The sequence below is a fragment of the Seriola dumerili genome, unplaced genomic scaffold, assembly GCF_002260705.1.
Source record: "Seriola dumerili isolate Sdu_G_001 unplaced genomic scaffold, Sdu_1.0 BDQW01000040.1, whole genome shotgun sequence".
Taxonomy (NCBI): domain Eukaryota; kingdom Metazoa; phylum Chordata; class Actinopteri; order Carangiformes; family Carangidae; genus Seriola; species Seriola dumerili.
In genome coordinates, this window is record NW_019174295.1 from 2,200,831 (window position 1) to 2,223,932 (window position 23,102).

General features: G+C 42.3%; 2 protein-coding genes across 2 annotated transcripts; one reads left to right on the forward strand and one right to left on the reverse strand.

The window, feature by feature from the left end:
- Positions 1–942: 942 nt before the first annotated feature.
- On the forward strand, positions 943–10,166 carry hunk (hormonally up-regulated Neu-associated kinase). The gene is made up of 9 exons (XM_022738859.1): positions 943–1,182; positions 4,022–4,314; positions 5,127–5,182; positions 5,500–5,635; positions 5,740–5,867; positions 7,322–7,448; positions 7,550–7,718; positions 7,894–8,056; positions 9,014–10,166. Exons 1-9 carry the CDS (start codon positions 943–945, stop codon positions 9,760–9,762), a joined length of 2,061 nt encoding a protein of 686 aa, XP_022594580.1. The 3' UTR covers positions 9,763–10,166.
- A 6,204-nt stretch (positions 10,167–16,370) lies between these two features.
- Positions 16,371–22,601, reverse strand: mis18a (MIS18 kinetochore protein A). Its single transcript, XM_022738972.1, has 5 exons — positions 22,276–22,601; positions 21,211–21,277; positions 20,866–20,988; positions 20,140–20,242; positions 16,371–17,184 (listed from the first exon to the last, which is right to left on the reverse strand). The coding sequence occupies exons 1-5, from the start codon at positions 22,577–22,579 to the stop codon at positions 17,119–17,121; spliced, it is 663 nt and encodes a 220-aa protein (XP_022594693.1). The 5' UTR covers positions 22,580–22,601; the 3' UTR covers positions 16,371–17,118.
- Positions 22,602–23,102: the final 501 nt, after the last annotated feature.

Below are 23,102 nucleotides of genomic sequence, written 5' to 3' on the forward strand. Positions count from 1 at the left end.
GAAACTGACAATTTTGTCACAGACAACATTTATACAACATGATCATTTACTGCCACAAACATTCACCTCTGAGTCAATATGAAGGATTTGTGGCTGGTGCACAGCGCATGGTGTGCACATTTGGATCCTTTAAGCACCATTGTACCAAAATGAACCTGACAAAAATCACGATGCAGACACACAGACATTCGCCTATGCTGTGGAGGTGTTGCTGTCTCTCTGCTCTGGCTACAAATGTATTCTTTGTTCACAGCCATGTACAGTGTGAGCGCACCATGTGAAGCAGCGGGGCAGCGGTACCGGGCGGAGTTGTCCCCCTTGTTCTCACATGTGCTCCTCCCGCCTGCGCTGATTGGATTGAAAATACCCCGGCTACCACAAGAGTGTGAGAGGGTTTGTGTGTGTGTGTGTGTGTGTGTGTGCGTGTTTTTTTTCACACTCACACTAAGTAACGCCCACCCAGATGACCGGGAAAGTCACTTCAAACTGCAAAACACGCTGCCTGCGAACAGACTCTTCGGGAGGCGCTCATGTATAGAGAGGACGTGTGTTGCCTAACCGTGACTGAGCCACAGCTTTTTTTTTTTAAACCCAAAGTATTAAATCAGGTTGCGTAAGTTAATAACTTTCCATGATTGAGTCTGGAATATTTTATGTGTCATTTCCGTCTGAGCTGACACACTAATTAAGTCTCGTCACGGAAACTGCTGAGTGCGCTCACTAGACGCTTTGGATGAACAGGTGGCGCAAGCTCCGGTTCCCTTAATTTGCTATTAGGGGCGAGACGCACACAGCCCGGAGTTAACGCACTTTACCGGACGTTAAGTATTTAATACCTGCCTTTCGCTAAGGTGGGCAAGAGGCGAGCTGCGTAATTTTCATCCCCCCCACCCCCCACCCTCCCTCCCTTGTTAAAAGGAAACACTTAACAAGGGAACTGTGATGCCAGTTGCGGACAGCGAGATGGTAGTGGACAACAGCCACGCGTTATACGAGGGCAAAACCCCAAACAGCGCCGGGAATGAAAACATCCTCCCGGCCTCACTATGCAGTCCTGCCGCGGACATCCTCAAGAACTTTTACCACACCAAACGGGTCGGGAACTATCTGATTGGGCGGAAGCTGGGAGAAGGATCGTTCGCCAAAGTTAGAGAAGGTCTCCACGCTATGACTGGGGAGAAGGTAAGCAACAGGGATGGGAGTGTAATGAATTGTTTTTTACCATAGGAATGAACACAGCCCCAGTTGTAATTTTTAAGTGATAAACGAACTTTTGAAGGAAAAAAAAACAAATTTTTCTAAAGAAAACTATCAGAGTTTCTTCTGACTGTATTTGCTAATATATATACATTTAAAAATCATGGGTGGCATGCAGGAAGTGGTCTGATATGGTCTGAAATTTCATTTCCCAGGACAGTGTCAGCTGTCACTTCGCTCATGCCTGCTTGGCAATACATTCTCCTCTGCTGCGTGTCAACACTTCGCCTATTCATATTAACAGTTTAACCATACTTATATGTTTTTTTACAATGTGTCAGTCCAGGTCTTACTGATTAATCAGCTCTTAGAAAGTGATTAGCTATGTTTGCTATGGGAACCTTCGTTGATGAGCTCATGGGGCACCACCAGCTGTTGATCTCAGCTACATGCACAGCAAGGATTGTTTTCTAGACAAGGCTCTGGTGACAATATTTACTTTTTCTGTGTGTGGGAGAGAGAGAGAGAGAGAGAGAGAGAGAGAAAGGGGGAGAGAGTGGTGCCAGTCTTTCTCCTAACATGTGTCGGATAATTTCTGAAACCTCTGCTTTGTCTGCTGGTGCTGGCGGTGGAGGTGATCTCACCGCTGTGGGCGCGCAAGCCTGTGATAGGGACGAAGGGGAAAATTGCCCGGCCTATGAGAGAGCAGAGCTGCTACTTGCATATGAAATCATGTCGTTGATAAATGGGCTTCAGTCTCATTATGATTCTGCCAGCACAGGGCTTTGATATGGGCAACCATTGGCCACTGGTTGCCTTTGTCTCTTCAGGCTTTTTTTTTTTTTTTGAAGATCAGCCAAGACATTTGCATTTTGGAAAAACAAGCACTCCCCTTTCCCTACATGTTTCTACATGTAACCACATGTCTACTCCTCTATATGTATACAATAGAATACATGCCCATGTGGCACCTAAATTCACATTTTGCATATTATAGATTAGCTCATGTTGAGGCTCCCCCCCTCCCATTCTGTTGCTGTGAGGAGAGAAGAAAGCGCACCTCTCCTCATCCCTCCTTCCCTCACGCTCTTTGTTAAGGATGATGCAAACACTGGCAATCTCAAAACCAAGCACATCACATGCTCTCCCTCTCTTTACACACACACTCTCTCTCTCTCTCTCTCTCATTCATTTGAATACGGGGTCCAACAGGCGACGGGAGGGGGTGGAGGGCAGTGAGTTTATTCAAGCAAAAGGGCAGTCAGGGGGAAAGGAGTTATAAGAGGACTCCCAGATCCTTTTTTTAGCATCACTAGAAAGTCAGTGTGGATGCAGGGATGAGAAGCGCGGGGCGTTTGTGTGTTTTAAGGGTAGGGGGCATGAAAGTGATGCGAGGTGAGATATGGTGTTGTCATGGTCAGGGGGCTGGGGAGGTCATATGCATGTGTTTTTGATGTCTGTTAACCCAACTTTCCCCTCCATACACCCCCCCCCCCCCTTCTGTCTGAGGGGCGCCCTGATAAACAACCTGAATCCCCAGAAGCCCCCTGGCTGGGCACACCCCTCCCCCTCTAATATCCCCCAACCACCCCCACCTCTCTCTCCTCATATAGACCAGCCTACTGTAAATACAGTGCCCCATCCCCCCACGCATACCCCGCACCCCTTCTCTCATCCACACTGCTTGGCGTAAACACGGGCCATCTATTACTGTATCATGACAGCTCAGTGAACACACACACACACACACTCGTGCGCACCCAGCCAGGTTTAATTAGCAGCTATAAAAAGGTTTTCAGAGGTGAATCAATTATCAAAGATAAAAGGACGAAAGTAAAATAGAAAGACAAGCTGAAGGACAGAAGAAAGAGGAGACACACACACACACACACACAACCACTTCGGCCCTCACCATTTCATTAATGGATATGGTGATTAGTTTCTCTGGTCATGCCTTTCCATGTCTGTGGGCTCTCCTTGAGATGATTTGCTGTATATGGTAGCCACGCTCTTGAACTCAGTCTAGACGGGACACAAGGAGACATGGGCAAAGGATGAAATAGAGTAGATGGGTGTGTTATTGAATGCAATTAGCAAAGTGTTCGTCATTCAGATAAAGGACATGTTCCGAGGCTTTTATGAAACCATTCTGCAGGGTTCTTGAGGATGAGACAACAACGGGGAAATGCAGACAGAAGATGATGGGATGAGTAATTAAGGAACAAAAAAGAATGAACACCTCTGCTTGGAAATTGAATATGTTTCAGAGAAAATCGTGGGCCCCTAATTTATCCTGCCTCAGTCTCGGTTCCACATTTGTCACCGCTTCTCATGTGTGTTCAGCTGCGACTAAACTCTGTGGCAAATGGGGGGGGGGTAGTAAGTGTCCTTTTGGCCTTGGCGCCTTCTCAACAGATAGGGTAACATTTGCTTTTCCCCCTAGTTTATGATGGTTCAGTAACCCCTCGAACACACACACACACACACACACACACACACAAACACACACACACCTCCCCCTCCAGCAGCCTCAAGGCCCTGTAGCGCCTGGGTTGCCCCACATTGGGAGCAGCTGTGAGGGAAGGGTCAGTGTCGAGTTATATACCCTGCAATGGAGACTGAGTAGCTCGTCACCTGTTACACTACAGTCCCCTGAAAATCTCCCTTCAAGACGCCGCGGTGCACTAGTGCTCTATTCTCCATGGGTATTATTCACAATATCATATAGCGCAATGTTCAAGAGTTAAACTTCAGCTGCTTTGTCTAAAACAACATCTTCACCTCGTCCTCTTTCTCTCTCCCTTCCCGTCTCAATTTTGTCCAGGTGGCGGTGAAGGTGATCGACAAGCGGAAGGCCAAGAAGGACTCGTATGTGACCAAGAACCTGCGGAGGGAGGGCCACATCCAGCAGATGATCCGCCACCCCAACATCACACAGCTGCTGGACATCCTGGAGACGGAGAACAGCTACTACCTGGTGATGGAGCTGTGTCCCGGCGGGAACCTCATGAACCGCATCTACGACAAGAAACGCCTGGACGAGAGGGAGACTCAGAAATACATCCGGCAGTTGGTGCTGGCAGTCGAGCACCTGCACAGGGCGGGTGTGGTGCACAGGTAAAAAAAAAAAAAAAACACTTAAAATAAGGCAAACAAATGCAGAGAAAGAACAAAAAACACACACATTTATCTCTAGTGTTATGAACAAAATGGAAATGCTCTAAAATATTGAGTTTGCCGTCCATAGCTCAGAGAGATTTGTGCTGTTTATGGCTTACAGCTGACTTTAAGATCTTTGAATCAGACATGATCCTCTTTCTGAAACTGTGGGTTAAGTCCTTATTGTGCACATTACTGTTAATCCACAAATAACTAGATCTGTCTGCTCAATAACTTGCAGTGAGATGATTTATCGGGTTTCCCAGAGAGCTGCCAAGAAAAAAGAAAAAAAAAAGGCTGGCTTTCTATGCATTTCTCATACGAATATTGTTACATCCTATGATAAAATGTTTGATTTGATTTAAGGAAAATAGCACATAAACTGCATCTCTATCATCTAAATCAAATTTCAGATATTAATTATTCCACAAAACTCTCCCCAGAAATATTCAATTCTTTGTCGCTCAGAGCCTGGGAACTAAATTTCTCTAGATGACTGTGTAACAGGATTTCTAACACTGAGGAGGGATCTGGAGTCACACAAAAGACCCAGAAAATCAGCCAGTGTGACCCACATTGGGAGGGTTGTGTATGTATGTGTCGGGGATTGCGGGGTCGAGGTGGGTGGGTGGGTGTGTGGGTGGGTGGGGGGGATTCCCATTGACCTCTGTCCTGCTTGTGCATTGTATGACGACTTAGATAAGTGATCTAATGTAAACACTGAGACTGTGCTGGCGTTGACGTCTCCCGTTTCTCTCTTTGTCTCACAGGGATCTGAAGATAGAGAATCTCCTGTTGGATGAGCAGGACAACATAAAGCTCATAGGTAACTCTTTTACACTTTTACATTCACTGTAACTCACCTCAATACACACAGAATTTCATAAAAGAAAAAAATTTACATAAGCAGTTAATAATAAAAAAACAGGCTTTTAATTCCAATTATTTTACAGTAGAAATAAAAAGATTTACTCAGTTGGAGTGCTCCACATGTGGTGATGAGCTAAAAGCAATTAAATAAAGCCTTACAAGCTCTCACCATAGTGCTAATCTGCTTCTGTTTGTGTGTGTAACGCTGTGACGAGCTGAAAAGACGGTAATAAAACCAGAAACAACACTCACCCCTCCTCTGCTGTCCCACAGACTTTGGCCTCAGTAACTGCGCTGGCATCTTGGGATACTCAGACCCATTCAGCACCCAGTGTGGGAGTCCGGCTTACGCCGCCCCGGAGCTGCTCTCCAGGAAGAAGTACGGGCCGAAGGTGGACGTCTGGTCCATGTGAGTGTATTCTCCTTCTTTAGAATCAGTTGCCAAATATCAGCATATTTTAATACATTTATTTAAATGTCCACTCAGCTGAAGTGTATATTTTGGTCTTCCAGTGGTGTGAACATGTATGCGATGTTGACTGGGACTCTCCCGTTCACCGTGGAGCCCTTCAGCCTTCGAGCCCTGCACCAGAAGATGGTAGACAAGGAGATGAACCCTCTACCTCCCTCGCTCTCCACAGGTAAATAATGAACGCACAGATCCATACCTGTTGTTTGCAGGTAATACCTTTGTGGTGAACAAACTATAAATCTGTCAATTTGAAAACCTTAAAGACATTGCACTAAAATGCCCCCTCAGATATTTGCAGATCACTGCATGTCTGAATATATGTATAAGAGAACCAAGATAATTACAAGGTAATTACGGGTTATCACTGAATGAATGTTTAGACATTTAGAAACGTGACTTCAAAAAAACCCTGGTGTCTGCCAAGTGACGCAAGAAAGGCCGATTGGAATTTGCAGATAAGCTGCAGCTGTGTATTGCTGTCAGTAGTCTTCTTTGTGGTTGTAAATAAACGACAGACTCATGAAAAAGCCCCCGCTGCCTTTTTAGCATTACTGAGCTATTTGTCCGGCTATCCAACTGGCAGACGGTCCCTTAATGAACAAGGTGTGCAGCATTCTGGTTTCAGAACATTAAAGCCGTTTTTTTTTTTTTGTTTGTTTGTTTTTTTTAAATGTCACCCAACTAAAAAATAGATTAAACAAAGTAAAACGAGAAGCAAAAGTCTAAAACACCTGCAAAAAAATGGTAGCCAGCACTGTCAAACCGAGCAGTCACGTAGTGATGTAGACTCCTGGATCAAGACTCTTTATTACCCCCCCTTAAATCCTCCTGAAGAGATACTCTACCTTTGTACACACAGAGTAGTCTTCTAGAGAAGTCTTCTCTGATAAACATTTCTCAAGAAAGAGCATGGCCACCTTGGCAGAAATACAAGAGTAAACATGTTACCTAACCTTTCCTGTTAATCAAGGGTTACAAAGAAGACGCTTTGCATAGTATCAGAAATATTTGTTATTTGTTTTTGCCATGGTATTGACTCAGAGTATGCCCACTGGCATATTTAAAACTAGTTCATGAGTTAAATGTAGTGGGACAGTGCTTTCCTGTGAAGCAACTTGCAGAAATGAGTGAGGGAAAAAAAAACAAACAGCATGGGACAAACAGGTGTTTAACTGACTTCAATGGAGGTAGTGATACACATCCACCCCTCCTCAGCATGTCACAACAGTGTCATTCTCCGAATCGCAAAGTAAGGGGTGGCTTAACCCACTTACATAAGTACCTGTTAATCAAGCTAATGACACAGATATGTCATCTCATCTGCCTTATGTAATAATGGAATGAAAGCAGATGAGACGGATGAGGGCTGCGTCTGTGTTTAGTGCGTATATGCACTCTGCTACGAGTGCTCGTGGAAAATGGTTGCGAGTGATTTGCTAAGTGGCGGAGAAATGAGGCAATATCTCCTGTTCAGTCCCAAAGCTGTCGACCACGAGAGGCGTTTCATTTCTGACGTAAAATCTATACTAACATGTTTAGATATAGGAAAACCTTCCACTGTAGGTAGTGAACAGTGTCGGTGGCAGCGTATAAATATCTGTTCTCTCTCTCTCTCTGTCTCAGCTGCCATTTGTCTTCTGAAGAAGCTTCTGGAGCCAGATCCCAACAAGCGTCCCAATATCCACCAGGTGATGGCAGACTCCTGGCTACAGCTGGCCAACAAGAACACAGGGGCGCCGTACCTCAACAGGTAGACTCACGCACACTTGAGTTTGCTTTGAGTTCAGCTGAATGCTTTTCACATTCATTTTAAAGCATCGCAAAGCTTTAACTGTCTTGTTCTGTGTTAAGGATCCACATTGAGGAAATAAACCACACGGTGTTGCTGCATATGACGGAGAAAATGGGCTACAAGCACAGCGAGGTGCTGAGCGCCGTCCTCACCAACCGCGCTTGCCACACTTTGGCCGTCTACTTCCTCCTCAACAAGAAAATGAAGAGACTCTCTAAAGAGTACAGGGTAAGAGGAGCAGAGGGTTTTCTAAAGAATTTTAACGTGTTTCTTAATGACATCGGAATTCAGTTTCTGTGTCTAGAGAGATTTATGAGCTGTTAAAGTCTGGTTTCACAACAACAGGTTTGTTAAATGCTAAGGGGTTGTTGTAACGTGGGGTTTGCTTGTGTGTCTGTTTTAGGAGATGCAATTCCAGGAGAAAAAGAAAGGAGAGAAGCAGAAAAATGAATACTTCCAGACCCAGTGGAGGAAGCATGTCGACAAGCTCACCATCCCCCCCAAACAGACGCCCGTCTACCTTGCTGTTAGCAAAGGGCCCAGTAAGGAGAAGAAACACAGGACAGGTGAGAATTCATATGATGCAGTACAAAAAAATTTAATAAAAAAAAAAAAAAAGAGAGAAAATAAGTTTCAGTACCACTTTATTTATTTGATCTATTTTATTTACCTTCATACAGGGTAGGTTGACTGACCATGCATGTTCTTGTACATCAACGACCTGTTTCACACGTGTGTAGTTACCCAGTCATCAGTCCATCCATCCACCCCTGCTTCCATTGTTTGTCTGTCCATCCATCCAACCATCCATCCATCCAACCATCCAACCACCCACCCGCCCATCCATCTGGGAGGAAACAACTTGGAGAAGTTGCCACCAATCATAGGGCAAACACACAAACATCTTGAGAAAAAAAAAAAAAAAAAAAAAAACTTAATTCACCTTGTGACTGAGAAAGTGTAGCACAGAAGTAAGTATATAATTGGGAATTAAATTGATTTGACTCAGCAGCATAAATTAAATTTAGTTCTTTCAAACTAGGCCTGGGACTTTTAACAAAGAGTGGTAGGTGGTCGGAGTCTGTCAGATAAGACTCCCTCAAGGCGAGCTTTCAAGTGACAGACAAGGACCTGGGGGCAAAGCTGAGGCCTAAGCTCCTTTCCCTCTCCTCATACAAGTGCTATTGAGAAAGCACATAGGCTGATCCAGATCTAGCATGTCAGGACAGGCTGGTCTTAACGAGGTTTAAATCAGGACAGACTGTTCCTGTATCTTTACGCCTGGTTGTTACATGCCATCGGATGTTTATTCCAGTGAGAGGTGCGTCTTCACTGACATGTCATGTAGAATCTGGACACATAGGGCACTCACCCAGAAATATTCAGAGAAGCTCCAGTCTCAACCTGTCATTCAGTTGTATCTGCAGCAAGTTGAGCAGAAACTACTACTGCAAATGTTTCTTTGACAAATATCCAAATTCAGTATTTCCAGAATGTTACAATGCATCTTCTTTCCTCCTCAGGTCTACTGCGTGCCATAACTGGTGGCCATCGTAATTCACCTCTGGCACCCCCTGGCACCGTTGCGTCTTCGTCGATGGAATATCTGGAGATCCACCCTCTCTTTCCCAACACCCCTCAGCAACGGAGGCGATTGGCCACCCTCCCACAAGTCAATACGAGCCCAGAACACAACATTCCCGCTCCACCGGCACCGTCACCCATTGGCATGCATTCCTTCGGCTCCCTCGCCAAAGCTGAGCAAATCGAAGACACCCCGACTTCGCCCTGGTACAAGCTGACCAACGGTACGCTGTCCCCGCCACGCCACGTGTCTGCCTTCCAACCCGACTCCTCTTACTTGAAAAAGGCCACAATCCCCAGTCCTCCGGTCCTCATTGTCAACCCGCAGCCCAAGAAGAGCATCTCATCAGATTGGTGCGGTTCTTCTGACACCAGTGGCAGCCCCCCCAGCACTGTAGGAAGCCCACCAGGGAGCTCAGCTTTCAGCCCGCCGAAGTCCGCCTTTAGCCCCCTCAACCCCACCTCAGCATTCAGCCCTCCTTCCAACAGCAGCAGCAGTGATCCCGACAGCCCGACGCACCGCAGCAAGTTCCCCTCTATGGGAATAGGACAGATCCTAAAGAAGAAGGTTCAGCTGCAGCCGTTCACCTTCCGACCAGAACAAGTCGTTGAGGAAGTGGTGTCCCCACCTCCCTACCCCATGCAGACGCTCCTCTGTGCTTCAGGTGCACTCAAGACCCTCTGCTGAGGGCTACAAGTAAAAATAAAATGAAAGAAAGTCAGACTGAACTCGAGGCCCCTCTCAACATTTCATTTAGTTGGAGAGGTCTTCCAGAGCGGCCTTTTGAACTGTGAACTGTCCCTTTATTGCGACTGAGCCACTTTTCATGAAAGACTTGATCCTTCAAATAAGAAAAAAAAAGAAGAAGAAAACAAAAGGGATTAGAATGAAAGTATATAATATTTTATCTCTCATTGCCGCTCTCGTTATGTAATAAGAGGTGGTGACACTGAGAAGATGAGATTTGAAACAGATCCCAGAGCAATGACTAAACCTTGTTGTGTCCTAGATACAGAGTGGTCATGGGATGCCATGTAATATGGGCCTTGCCAGCAAGGTGTACACACACACACACACACACACACACACACACACACGCACACACGCACGCACACACAAAACACTGTATTATAGACTGAGTTAAGAGATACTCTCTTATGTAATATTACTGTAACTGGTTACTAATTAAGCCGCAGACTGATTCACACCAGCTAACAGACCCCAACTCCTACCCTCACCCTGATTACATGTATAGGTGTTTTGTCTCTGTGAAAACTCTCTAAGATACCCACCGACTTCCAGCCAGCTGGCACCGTATCCTCAATGCTGACTGGATGAGAAGCTCACTGCACTATTCTTGAAAACCAAAACCTATAGTAACAACGGTGTTTACCATCCTTTACCTCACTGCATTATTCATACACTAATGTATAACCGCAGTTGATTGTGACATGCTTGTGTGGATTTTACCACAGTGTTGCAGTGTCTGAGCGTTAGCGCCATTAGAATCCACACACTGAAATAGAAGTAGGTACCGAGAGCAGAGTCGTGCTCTCACTTTTTTATAATACTCTGATAAACTGTCACTCAACACTGATAATAAATCACCGCTATAACTTTTTATACACAAGTGTGACATCACCTCTTCAACCCACAGGGAAACTCAAACTGTAAGAGTCTTAGTTATGACTTTCTCACAGCTGGATATGCCTATTCATAGTCAGTTTTGAAAAAAAGAAAAAGAAAAAGAAAAGATAAAAAAATAGAGTATCAAAGGCCTTATGAAACTGATCAAGCTCGGCAAAGGCTGGGTGTATGAAAGTGGGAATAAGAACAGCTACTAGGATCACGTAACATCCATGAAAATAATTCACTTCCTTTTGTCTTAATGCTGTAGTTTGTGCAATAGTCTTAAGTGTTAACTGCAATGACGAGTATTTGCCAAGAGCTCTCCGAGAGTGATGTGAAAATTGTGCTTGTAAATAACGGTACGACTCCTGTGTTCCTGTCACCGATGGCGTTCTGCATAAATGGGATTCTGAAACGTTCGTCGAGCCGACATCTTCGCGTCTTAATTGCTTCATGAAACTTATTTGACTCTACGAAAAGGCTTCCACAGGCACATGAGGCTCCTCACTGTTAAGATACCGTAGAATCTCTTCCTGTCCAAACGAAAAGTTGCATGCAATGTTTCTCGAGTCGAACTGTACTGTCAACATTTGGAATTACGTCTTTGTACCTTTTTTTCTGGTTGATACTGAGATTGATACAGACTCGGGGGTCTTTTATAAGATTTTGTAATGGATGGTTTTGTTTTGAGTGTCGAGAGATTTCTATGCTGTATAAAGTATTTTAAATATTTATACTGAATCCATTATGTGTCTGTCTGGTACTTCAAATGCACCTGTTTACTGTCTGGCTTCATTTTTGGCACATCATGTACTCTGCACACACACATCAATTTACAACTTTTTTTTTATAAACTGAAAAAATATAGAATTAATACTCTTAAATTACGATAATTAGGTAAGTAATTCTACTATAATCCACAGAATCCAAAATTCTTGTTAATTTATGTAAAATTTACACAGTGCCTCGGGCGTAAAATATATTCCTAAAGTTCTCAGCTCCTGGAAGACTTAATGAAAATCTGCCTCTCTTCTGTGGAACGGCCTGTGTTGCTTTACGACCTCAATGTGCCACATGTCTCACATACCATATATATTTCCCACGAGACACCTGTGGTGGGTAAAAAAAAGAAAAACACACCCTTGCAACAGCTGAAGCATACACACATACTACGACCCCTCCCTCTTTACTCATACGCACACACACACACACACACACACACACTGTAGACACTAATCTACTCAGCTGTGGCTCCCCCGTCCCCATCATAAACCTCTTTGGGTGACACTGCCCTGACGAGACAAAGAAGGGGGCTCACCGGAGCTCTGAGACAAACACAAACAGGGCTGTCCGATTAAATCGGCGTGGCTAAGCTGATAAAAGCCGAGGGGCAAGAGTGCCTCTAAAATGCATTAGAGCTGGAGCCTTTTGTTTATCAAAGACAGGCGGACAGTTAGTCAAAATCCCCGGGCGGTCTGGTGAGACAAACAGACTGTGGCTTAACCACAGCGCTGAGCGAAAGGATAGAGTAAACCACAGAGCATGAACAGGTAATACCTGCACCTGAGTGTTTAGTGCTGCTCTGCTGATGCCTGTAGTAGGTGTGTGCACAAAATTAAATATTTACTACTGACAGAGAGGAGCTCCCTGATAGCCATCTCTTGATGACTATGTCTTCAGAAACATATCAATCAGGTGAGGGATAGTAATGGGTAATGCCAGATTTGGCAACTGTTTAATGAGACTGTCACGGAGCAGAAAATTAATCAATAGTAATTTTTATCATTAATCAAAACAACAGCTTCTCCAATATGAAGATTTGTTGATCTCATTACTTTAAGGTTTAGACAAAATTATTGATTTTCAGATGTCATCTTGGGCTGTGTAAAGTTGTGATGTACATTTGCTCATTTTATCGATTAAACTATTAATGGAATAAACAGACAGATTAATCAATAATGAAAATGTAAGAAAAAGTCAGGTGCAGCACTGGACTGCCGTTTGGGGGCAGGTTGTTAATCAATATAATATCTCAGGAGGTATTAGTAGAAAAAAATCCATACTGATGAGATAAAGACCAAAAAAAATCATTTTCCTTGACACAAATATCATTTGATTATTTCAGAGTTAATCTGTGTGTAAACAGGTCAAGTTACAATGACGAATCTGTGATAAACAAACACCCCCCCACCCGCCACCACTGTCCCAGCTGGGGTGAGCAATAAGTCGATATTTTTCATCATAATCATATTAGGGATATTTTAATATTGTGAATTGTGACATACAATTATGTTGTCTGGGATAATAAAAAGCAGTTGCCGCATCATTTGCCAGATGGATGATTTTCCATGCCGATATAACAACCGATATAACCCAACATTTAAGTTGAGATTCAAACCACAAGAGAGAATCATGCCACACCCAGGAGAAATATGGGCTTTCTTAGCAAATTTTAACAGAACATTAAACAGCCATTATATTTGTTTTATTCAAGAACTGATAACCCGAGTGATGGAATTCATCAGTGTCCATAAGTGCCTGTTTATTAACTGTCACCAGCCAAACAAAAATCATGTTTTAATATTCAAATCACTTTTAATGTGAGGCCAAACTGACCACTTACTGTCCAGCGGGACTTTGTTTCTATCAATCTGTTCAGGCTTAGATCCTGATGACATTAATCCTGTTTTTAGCCCCCTTCTCGTCACATATATGCACACACACACACACACAGACCCAACTCACACCAGGGTGTCACTGGCAACGAGATGAGCCTTTGTGTCTGAGAAAAACAGACGATTAACCCTCTGCACAGTGACGGACGCCAGGGATGTACACAGTGCACACACAGACTACCTGAGCATCCTGGTTCAACCTCACAGACCAGTACCCGCCTTCCTCAGCAGCTCTCTCTCACACATGCAGAGGACGAGAGGGAGAGAGTGAGAGACAGCCAGACTACCTGACAGACACCGGCGTACACAAAGACGCGGGGTTAAATAAACAAGCAGATGTTTCTAATGAAGTAGGAAGCTTTGAGCACTCAGAGGGGATTTGGGTTATGCCGTCACTGACCGGCCGGCTATCTTGTCCGATCACAGACACAGATGAAGGTGATTAATGAAACAAGAAGGCTGTGGCTTACCAGAGATTTTACGCTTTCGCCGCAGAATTGCTGTCAGTTAAATTAAACAAGGTTAAGTTTCCCAAATGCTCTCGACACCAAGATCATCTTACAGCCACTGATTCTTGAGATTAATTTGGGAAATTCAACCTCCAGATGAAGTGGGTTTACTGACCGACCTGCCGTCTAGTCTGAGTGACACAAAGATAAAGATGAGACCAGACTCACGTAATGACTTTAGATCTAAAAAGGATTTTTTGGTGTCAGACAACAAACCATTTAAGGAGAAGTAGTCATGATCAACCATGGTCAAAAAATTTACAAAAAAAAATGAAATATAGGTTGTTTTTCACAGTAGAGGCTTTGTTTACATAGTTTTTTTTGTCATATTATAAAACAGAAATAAGGAGCATTAAACATTTTGACTTGATATATTCTGTGAAATATAATACTTTTGGGTGTTATTCACATGAAAGCACCATGTAAATACATTTATTATTATATCACTATAATTTATTATAACAAAAAAACATTTGAATTAACTGTTGCTGAAATTTGACATGCACAGCACTGAAAAAAATCTAAGTACATGGGACTGTTATGAAACACAGTGGACCTGATGGTTGGACACTGCTGTGGAAAATCAAGAGTTAAACTGGAAATTGGTCATAAAGACGCAATGAGCAACTGGTGGGGTGTGGTTCTTTTGTCAGGGGACAAACCACAAACACATAATATGATGGGAAAGCAGAAAATTGCAATTAAATAGTGAGTAGTAATTAAAATCATAATTGAAATGAGGCAGTTTTTCACCTCTGAATGGACAAAAGCCCAGAGACACACACCTCAGCAGTAACCTACTGACAGAAAAAAAAACTAAGTTTCCCCAGTGCTCACTTTATTACAGAAGCAAAAATTACACTGGGTTTACTTCTCTTAAGCCTCTTAAAAAGAAACGTTTTCATTCTCACAAGTAATCCTTTTCATTTCATGGAAAAAAAACAAACATATTTGTAAGTTGGCACACAGGTGGCACTCCTTGAGATATTTTTTCTCTCAAAAACAAGATCAGAAATTCAATCAAAGAGCAGAGCTCAGCCAATAGGATCTCAGTGTCTGTGGCAACAGCAGCATCAGCCTGCAAAGCCATTGGTCCGATGTTTCACACAGGGAAGGATGTAATTGGCTGATGGCGTGCCGAGGCTTCATTGCCTCCATGGCAACATTGCTTCCTTATTGCTTAGGGAAGGTGAAAAGGAGGGAAAGAGGGGAGGCGACTTTCACTCAGACGCTACCTCTGCATTATTCATCCTTTGTCCCTGAGTGCTCGTAGAATGTGTGTAGATGTACTGACTGATGCATGTGTGTGTTTGTGTGTGTGTTTCTATGTTGGTCGTGATTTGGGTGGTAGTGATTGGCTGAGACTTTAAGGGGTGAATGGGGTGAAACCGGTGCAATAATTGCACTCAGCAGTGCAATGCATCCAGCAACACCATGTCTATATATAAAACAGCTAAATGAGTTCAGAGGCCGATCACTGTGACGCTGACTTCAAACACAGCTACGAGCCTTTAAGCTTTATTGCTCTGAATGGAACAAGAAACAATTTGGGACTTATTCTCCAGAATGAGTCTGTTACAGGGAACAGCAGCGCACATCTGGACAGTCAAACAGCTTGCATCATCCACAGTCTGTGCAGGATGCGTGCAGGCACTTCATCCTTAAGCGAGGGCTGGGTGAAGACAACACCACCACCCACCACCAACAACACCACCAGAAACAACAAAAACCACGCGGCTTGTTTGTTGTTGTTTTGACTTTTTTTCCCAGCAGTTGAGGGTGGGGAGTATTAGAGGGAGGGGGAGGGAGAAAGAAGGGTGAGGGTGGGGTTAGCAGAGAGAAAAACATCACACAGAGATTAGGGTGGGGTAAGGGTGGGGGGGTGGGGGGTGGTTCAGGACTCCTCCCCTGTGTATGTGTCTGAGCATGAGTGGGGGGGGTAACGTCTGTTGACAGGCGTGCCGGCCAGCGAGCTGGCTGGCTGTTCCTCTGGCAGTGAACACGATGACGAGATGGCAACAGGCACTCAGCATAGCACGTGCTCACAGTTGCCATCGCAACCTGCCCTTGGATACAGCGTGCTGGTTGGCCGTTTCTAACTGTTGTTGTTCTGTGAGGCTGATGAAACCTCGTGGGTGAGGGAGGGCATGCGGTACAGCATGTAGCTTCTTTTCCCGTCTTGGTAGAAAGTGTTGCTAGGCACATTAGAGGTCAGTTGGTAAACAAACACTCGCATTAATATATAACCAACCCCCCTCTCGACCCCAAAGACCTTAAACTTGCTGTTTAACTCTTAAATCCGACAGATACTTCTAATTAGAGACAAAGTAGGATGATCCACTGATCCCCAACAATGTTACTGCACAAACTCAGAGAAACAGAAACATTTAAAAAGATTATCCTGGTAGTTTTAACTTGTTTTTTTTAAATCCTTTAAAACTGAAAGATATTAAAATCATTTCTTAATTTTTGGAAACAGGTGAATACTTTATTACACAAAAATACATGAGAGAAAAACAGGTTTGTACAACTGTGAACAAACAAACAAAAATAAGGAATAAGGAGTTAATGTAACAAGGGATGCAAACTGCTGTTTATTTTAAATTCTGGCGATATTTGAAAAATATCTTTGGATAATTCCTATGTGAAGAATTATCTAATAATGTGCCTCACCTTGTTTCAATACAAATTCAGTGCTGTTCAGTTCTGGCCATTGAAAGCATATATTCAGCAATCCCGTCTGCCTTTAAGGCTTCATGCTTGAGGAAGAGAACAAAGAAGAAGTGTGTGTGGCCTTGGATGGCCCGATCGATACAGCATTGTGCTGAGTGAGCAGCCTGCCTGATGAAATCCTGCACAAATAAACATTCTTCTCTTCGCGCACATTCCCTCTGCACTGACACACACAGAGAAGATGGTGCCATGAGCCACAGGAGCCGAGCTGACAACATGATTGATTACAAGTGCAGCCAGTCTTTGTTTCACCATCGGTAATCAGAACAAAGCGGAGTGGAAGCTGTGTATGTGTGTGTGTGTAGATGTTTGTGCACAAGGTGAGGCTAGGACAAAATGTGTTACTGAGGGAATGTAGCTGAGATGAAACTTAGAGGAGGAATCCTTAGTATAAAAGGTAGGAGCGAGGAGTGAGGACATTAAATCCACATGTTCAACACCTGGACAAAGGACCCACCCAGACAAGTTGACGTCCATCACTGTCACACCTCATCACATCAGTCCTGAAGGCCAGTTTCAATCTCTTCCAGCGTCTGTGCCATGGACAAGACCAGCATTTTCATCTGGGAAGGGTGGGGAGAAGGGGCAGATTTTTAATGGTGCAGGGTTCAGGATGTGCCGATCAACATAAAGGGTAGAACAGCAGAAAAATGAGTTGAGAGAGGATGGAACGGGTGGTTATGGGAGAGTCCGAACAGGGAAGAAGCCGAGGAGAAAATTGGACAGGTGGGAAATGAGGGGAGCAGCAGGAAGCAGTGAAGAAGAAAGAGGGGAGGAGTAAAGATAATTTGAAAAAGGGGACAAGGAAGGAGACTGTCAAAACCCAGAGGGAAGGTGGTCGGGCATGGATGGGTATGAAGTGGGGGTGGGGGGTGGGCAGGTCAGTGAGTGTACAAGATGGAAAACCCAAACAAGTGTCTAGGAGTCAGACAGACAGACAGAATACATTAACTCTGGCGGCAAGGTTGAGTGGCATCATCATCACCCTCAGATACAGCATTGCTGAGGACAAAGACTATGTATGTAACACTTGAGTGTCGGGCTGGAACCATCGACACCCAAAAAAAACTTTTTTCAGTACTTTATTTTGTCAAATAGTAATGTTTTCCTACAAAACCATTTTCATTTAACAAAAGAATTGGGGCTGCAACTGATTATTTTCATCTCATCATTTCATAAAATTGCAATTATTTTTCTGGTTAATTAATTAACTTCCTGGTTTATAAAATAGTTGCAATAGCCTGAGGTGACATCTTCCAAATGCAAATGTTTTGTCTGACCAACAATCCAAAACCCAAAGATATTCAATTTACAGCAATTTAACCTGGGGAAAAACAGAAAAACTTCACATCTGAAAAACTGGAACCAGTGACTTTTTAGTGTTTTTGCTCTATATATATTTCTTAAACAATTACCATTAAAGTGACACTTATATTAGTGTTCCCGGAAGTATTAAACACAAAATGACTGCATATTTATAAGATTTGCTCTCTGATATTTATATAACCCACCTGCTGCTACCGGCTCGTTTGCACTATTGCATGGTGTATATGCTGTATGTTTTTAATGGGGTATTGTGTTATGCGGAGTGTATGTATTTTTACTGTACTGTACTCCACTGAGGTGGACAACAAAGTTAATCAATTAATCAATCATAATTTTCATAATCAAAGAATCTGATTATCTGATTATTTTAGCATTAAAAAGAAGAAAAACTTCTTGAAAAGTTGAATGTGTGATAAACAGTCTAAACACAAGCAGCACTACAAGAACTTTATAATCAACTGCTTTTGATACTTGTTGCTACAGAGACATTTTTGAAAGCACTAAAAAAGTGTTGAATTTCAAAAGTGGAAGGAAAAGCTCTTACATACCAATCATAGTTAGTTCAACTTTTGTCAAGCTGGAAAAACAGCTTTGAGTGCAAACTAAAACACAATGCTGATGAAAAGTAGAGCAGGACGTCTCTGTGGAAAAGCTGACAGATATGTGATGAAAGACAGCACTGATTTTAATTCTTGACCCTCTCAAAGGCCTTTATAATCCTGTTACAATGCACCAATAGGTAATGATGAGCGATGGCGCTAAGACCACCTAAAATTAATACAATCAGTGTGGAGCCATAGTCAGATTAACCCTCAGCATACTCACTGAGACTAAACACAGCCAATGACAAGGTGGATTTAAATGGTAACCTACATACGTATTACCATAACCTACATATTGAAATAATGTGAGACAAGCCTATTCATTTCATTACAAAGTGACCTTATGGAGCCTTTTGTTTGAGTGACACATAGTGTAGCGACATTTTTGCCAAAGAGTTGATTCATTTAGAAATGTATTTGTTTTGGTGGGTCACAAAAGTGGAACAGAAGAGAAAATACAATTATACACGTAAACTAATAAAAGAAGACACACACAGTAATGACATGGTAATCAATGTGCTAATGTACACACACAGAGGCATGAAGTCTCCATTAGAACCTGAAAGTAAATTTAATACTCTGTTGCTCCCGTGCATTGTTTTTTTTTTTCTGGTCTTGTAAGCAGTCTAACCTGTTTAAAATGCACCGCTGGATAGATAACATCTCATAATGGATCAGTTGCAACTTGCAGAAAAATCTCAAACAACAGCAAAGAAAAACAAAATGTCATACATACATCCAGCAATAATGACAAAGACACTTCATGATCAAAACATGTTTTTCCTCTAACAAAGATTCCTCAACATGCTCCCCATCACTGTTATTGTCCCTGATGCAAGCGTGTGGGAGGGCTGGTAGGTATTCCTGCATGCTATCACCACCTACTGGCCAATTGGTGGATTCATGGATATTTTTTAAACAAAGGATCATTTAGAATAACTTTGGGATTCACTACAATATTCCAATGAAAAATCTAAGCTCCCTCTACATTTTAATATTAATAACACTAATGTGACACTTTAAAATGTACTGCTAAAACAGGAAAGGAATTCAAATGTGAAATATTCAGAGAGTCATGAATAGACACAGATCTGAATGTTAACATCGAGTCCTACAGAAAATATACTTGTTTATTTCAATCTACTCTAAAATGGAATGTAAAATAAATCTGTTTGCAGGGGGTGACATGGAGTGATGAGGTAATGTCTGATTTAAGGGTCTGCCCATCAGAGCAGTGAGGGCTTCCCAGAACTAAGCTGATGTCATCATGAGTACAACCTGTGCATTGATAATCAATGAGAAAGGGCTGCCCGTAATCAGTGTGAAATTTACTGACAGCACGACAATGCGACACAGAGAACAGTTACTCCTGCTGTAACTGAGGCAATGTGTATATCAGCTCTTTCATTTTTTTTTTTTTTTACACATGAAATTTAAGGACTGAACTCCACTTGTGTTTGGAGAAATGGGTGTGGTTTTACATTGCAATAAGCTTTACAGCAGACATTCTGGTCAGCGGATGAAACATTTTATCTCACAAGACAATAACAGAGGAAGCAAACAAAGAAAAGCAGCAGCAGTGTAATTTACCTCTGTCAGCTGTTGTTCAACAATGCCTCTGTACTCCACTGTGACCAGCTGCTCTTTGGGGCCCTCTGCTGCCAACATCTGGCTTGCAGAGCCAAGCACATAGCTGAAAAGGATTTACAGTACAATATTAGGGGGCTAAATGCAGGTACAGGAATGATACATACCATTAACACCTGTACAATTAATGAAATTTAATACATTACTACAAACATACCCGCTTCCTGTGTATAGCTTATCACATTCAGTGTTATGTGGGATGGTTACTGTTTTCAATTTTGGAACATGATTCATGATTCAACATATCTCATCTTGTTTTCAATTCCTTATTTAAAACCTATGGGGTGTGGCTTTTAATTACTTATGCCCTTAAACACAACACCACTGTGTGTCTTGGTAAATTCATATCCTGTTGAATCTCTAAAACTTGTGTGAAGATGGGATATTTTGCATGCAACAATAAGGGGTTTATTTCTACTTCATATATTTTCTACTGTAGTCATTAAAATTAGATTTGTTGATATTTCATAAATTAGTGTTTTTAAGTTTTGAAACAAGAAAAATATTCTCAGATAATATACAGAGCTGAATGTGGAGTAAGTGCACCTGCATGATTTTTATGTTTATTACATTTTATAGTACAACAAACAGTGATAAAACTTCAAAGAAATGATAACTCATGCATGTGTCTTTAAACATCCCTTCTAATAATCCAGGCCCTGAACATACCTGTCGATTTCGGCTACATTGAAACAGAATGCAAATCTCTTGTGGTCCAGGCGCTTAGGCGTTGATGCGTAAACCATGCCAAGCAGAGAGTGGCAGCCTTGACAGAAGAGATCTTTGATCAGACTGCAGCGGGAAAAATACAAGAAACATGAGCACAGTTTAGCCAAAATCAGTCAGTGACACAAATCTAATCCAACAAGCACTCACACAGATAACAAAATACCAGTACTTTTGTCAATGAATACCAAAACGTATGTCCATGAGTTATAGGTTTTCGAGTCTGATAAAATAAAGTGTTATCCCGTGGTAATCTGAACAGCAGTGTTTGGGACAAGACTTTCTTACCAGAGAGTTTTTTTGCCTGCATCATATAGTCTAGTGTCCTCTCCAACCAAGACGTTTTCAGTGACCCCTGAGAAAAAACATCACAAACATTAGCACCATAATGCAGCATTGTCTTCATAAGGTACCTTCCAAATATATAAATTCAGAACCTCTACAGCTGCACATGAATGCACCACTCTATCAGACTTTTCAGTCAATCTGCTATTTTAAACTGCACCATCTAACATTTCAGCTATAGTATTAATGAGGGCTGATTTATGGTTGATGAGGCCTGAGAACTACACATGCAACACAAGTAATAAAACTAATAAACTGGTGTGATAACCTAGTAGTTAGTTGGTTTAAATCTTATCACGGTAATGACATTTGGTGCGTAGAATAACGACACCTTATCACATCCAGGTGTGGTTACATGCGGTGTTCCACATCAATCTTAGGACTCTTACTGTTTCTGATATATGCAAATAAAATGTCCAGAAATCCTTAAAATGGCCAAACATTGCTAAGAGGATTCAATATTTAGCAGGAAGTCATGGGTATAAATGTCTAAATGAACAGTCACCAGACTACTTACAGGTGTCTGAGTGTAGCAGAGACCAACATAGGTATGATACTAAGCATTTTTATTTTATGACATAGAAAGAGGAGATATGGTTGAATGTATTTAATATTTTATCTGCATGTTACAACAAATTGGTAGCAATGTAGCATGAGCGCAGCAGTCTTTAATGTTACCATACTTTAGGGCAGGTTAGTATCACTATGGAAATAAGTACTTATATTTTTTAGTTTTTCTAATTCTGTTTATTGCTTCAGTGTTATGCCTAACACTTTATTTGCTTTGTCTGCTGCTTGTAGTTTGTTTGTCTCCGTTGTACTTCTCATGCACAAGGCTAGATTACCAGCCAGGTCTACTATCCTCAAACTTGATGCCCTGTGAGAAAATCTACTTTTAAAGACATTAACTGTTTTCATTTATACTGTGGTCATTTGTTATAAAGTGTTTTATCCAATGCTTATTTTTCTCTATACCAAGAGAGAACCCAGTCTAACACCCAGACTCACGCTTCAGTTTAATTTGGTTTTGGCCGTCTTCGCTTCCATCCCAGGCCAGTGAATCCCCAACAGGTAACCTGCACTTCCCGCAGATGAAGACTACTGGTCCATCGTCACTGTCCTCGTCTTCCTCTACATGGCCGAACAGCTTTTCTTCGACGGCGGTGTAGTCTATGCTGGACGTTTCAAACGTGTTATCTGCACGTTTTTGTCGGTGTTTTGCCGACTTTATTTCGACGGCGGAAGAGTCGAAACTGGACTTTTCCAATGCAGCTCTTATATTTTTCTGTCGTGGTTTTGATTTAGTCGCCATTTTTTTACCAGGTCCCCCCAAAAACAAACAGTTTCAAACTTTGGCGCGTGGTTGACAGTGAGAGAGTTACTTCTATGTACTTCCGTGGTCGACACTCCTCCCCGTTGTGTTTTATTTTCCCTTTTTGACACCACAAATTGGGGTGAAATTAGTTTTGTGTGTGTATGTGGTTTAATATCTTGTTTATGCTTAGTATATTCAAATGTTTTATATATGAGCTGAACGCATGTATAGATATAAGTTTCCAGTCATTTATATTGCATATTTGATAACACAAGGGTATGGCAAGCCAGATGTGTCAATAAGCTCTGTTGCTTTTGTACTTTCATTTAACGCCCATAAAAGGAATTTCAATTCAGCCATGTTCCATATGTTTTCATACATGCATCTTTACAATCTTTTATGAACAATAAGAAACAAACTACATACCGTATATGATATGTGTAACTGCATTCTGTATAATGTTCATGTTTAGTTGCTGTAACGGTACGTGAACTATCTTGACCTGAGGTTTCTCTTTGAA

Bases quoted from the DNA above. Each gene is read 5' to 3' on its own strand.
- hunk (XM_022738859.1), top strand. From the start codon at position 943: ATGCCAGTTGCGGACAGCGAGATGGTAGTGGACAACAGCCACGCGTTA. The intron at 5,636-5,739 runs GTGAGTGTATTC...TTGGTCTTCCAG, and splicing joins AAGGTGGACGTCTGGTCCAT to TGGTGTGAACATGTATGCGA. The intron at 7,719-7,893 runs GTAAGAGGAGCA...TGTCTGTTTTAG, and splicing joins GACTCTCTAAAGAGTACAGG to GAGATGCAATTCCAGGAGAA.
- mis18a (XM_022738972.1), bottom strand. From the start codon at position 22,579: ATGGCGACTAAATCAAAACCACGACAGAAAAATATAAGAGCTGCATTG. The intron at 21,278-22,275 runs GTGAGTCTGGGT...GTTTTTTCTCAG, and splicing joins AAACCAAATTAAACTGAAGC to GGGTCACTGAAAACGTCTTG. The intron at 20,989-21,210 runs GTAAGAAAGTCT...TTCCCGCTGCAG, and splicing joins GCAGGCAAAAAAACTCTCTG to TCTGATCAAAGATCTCTTCT.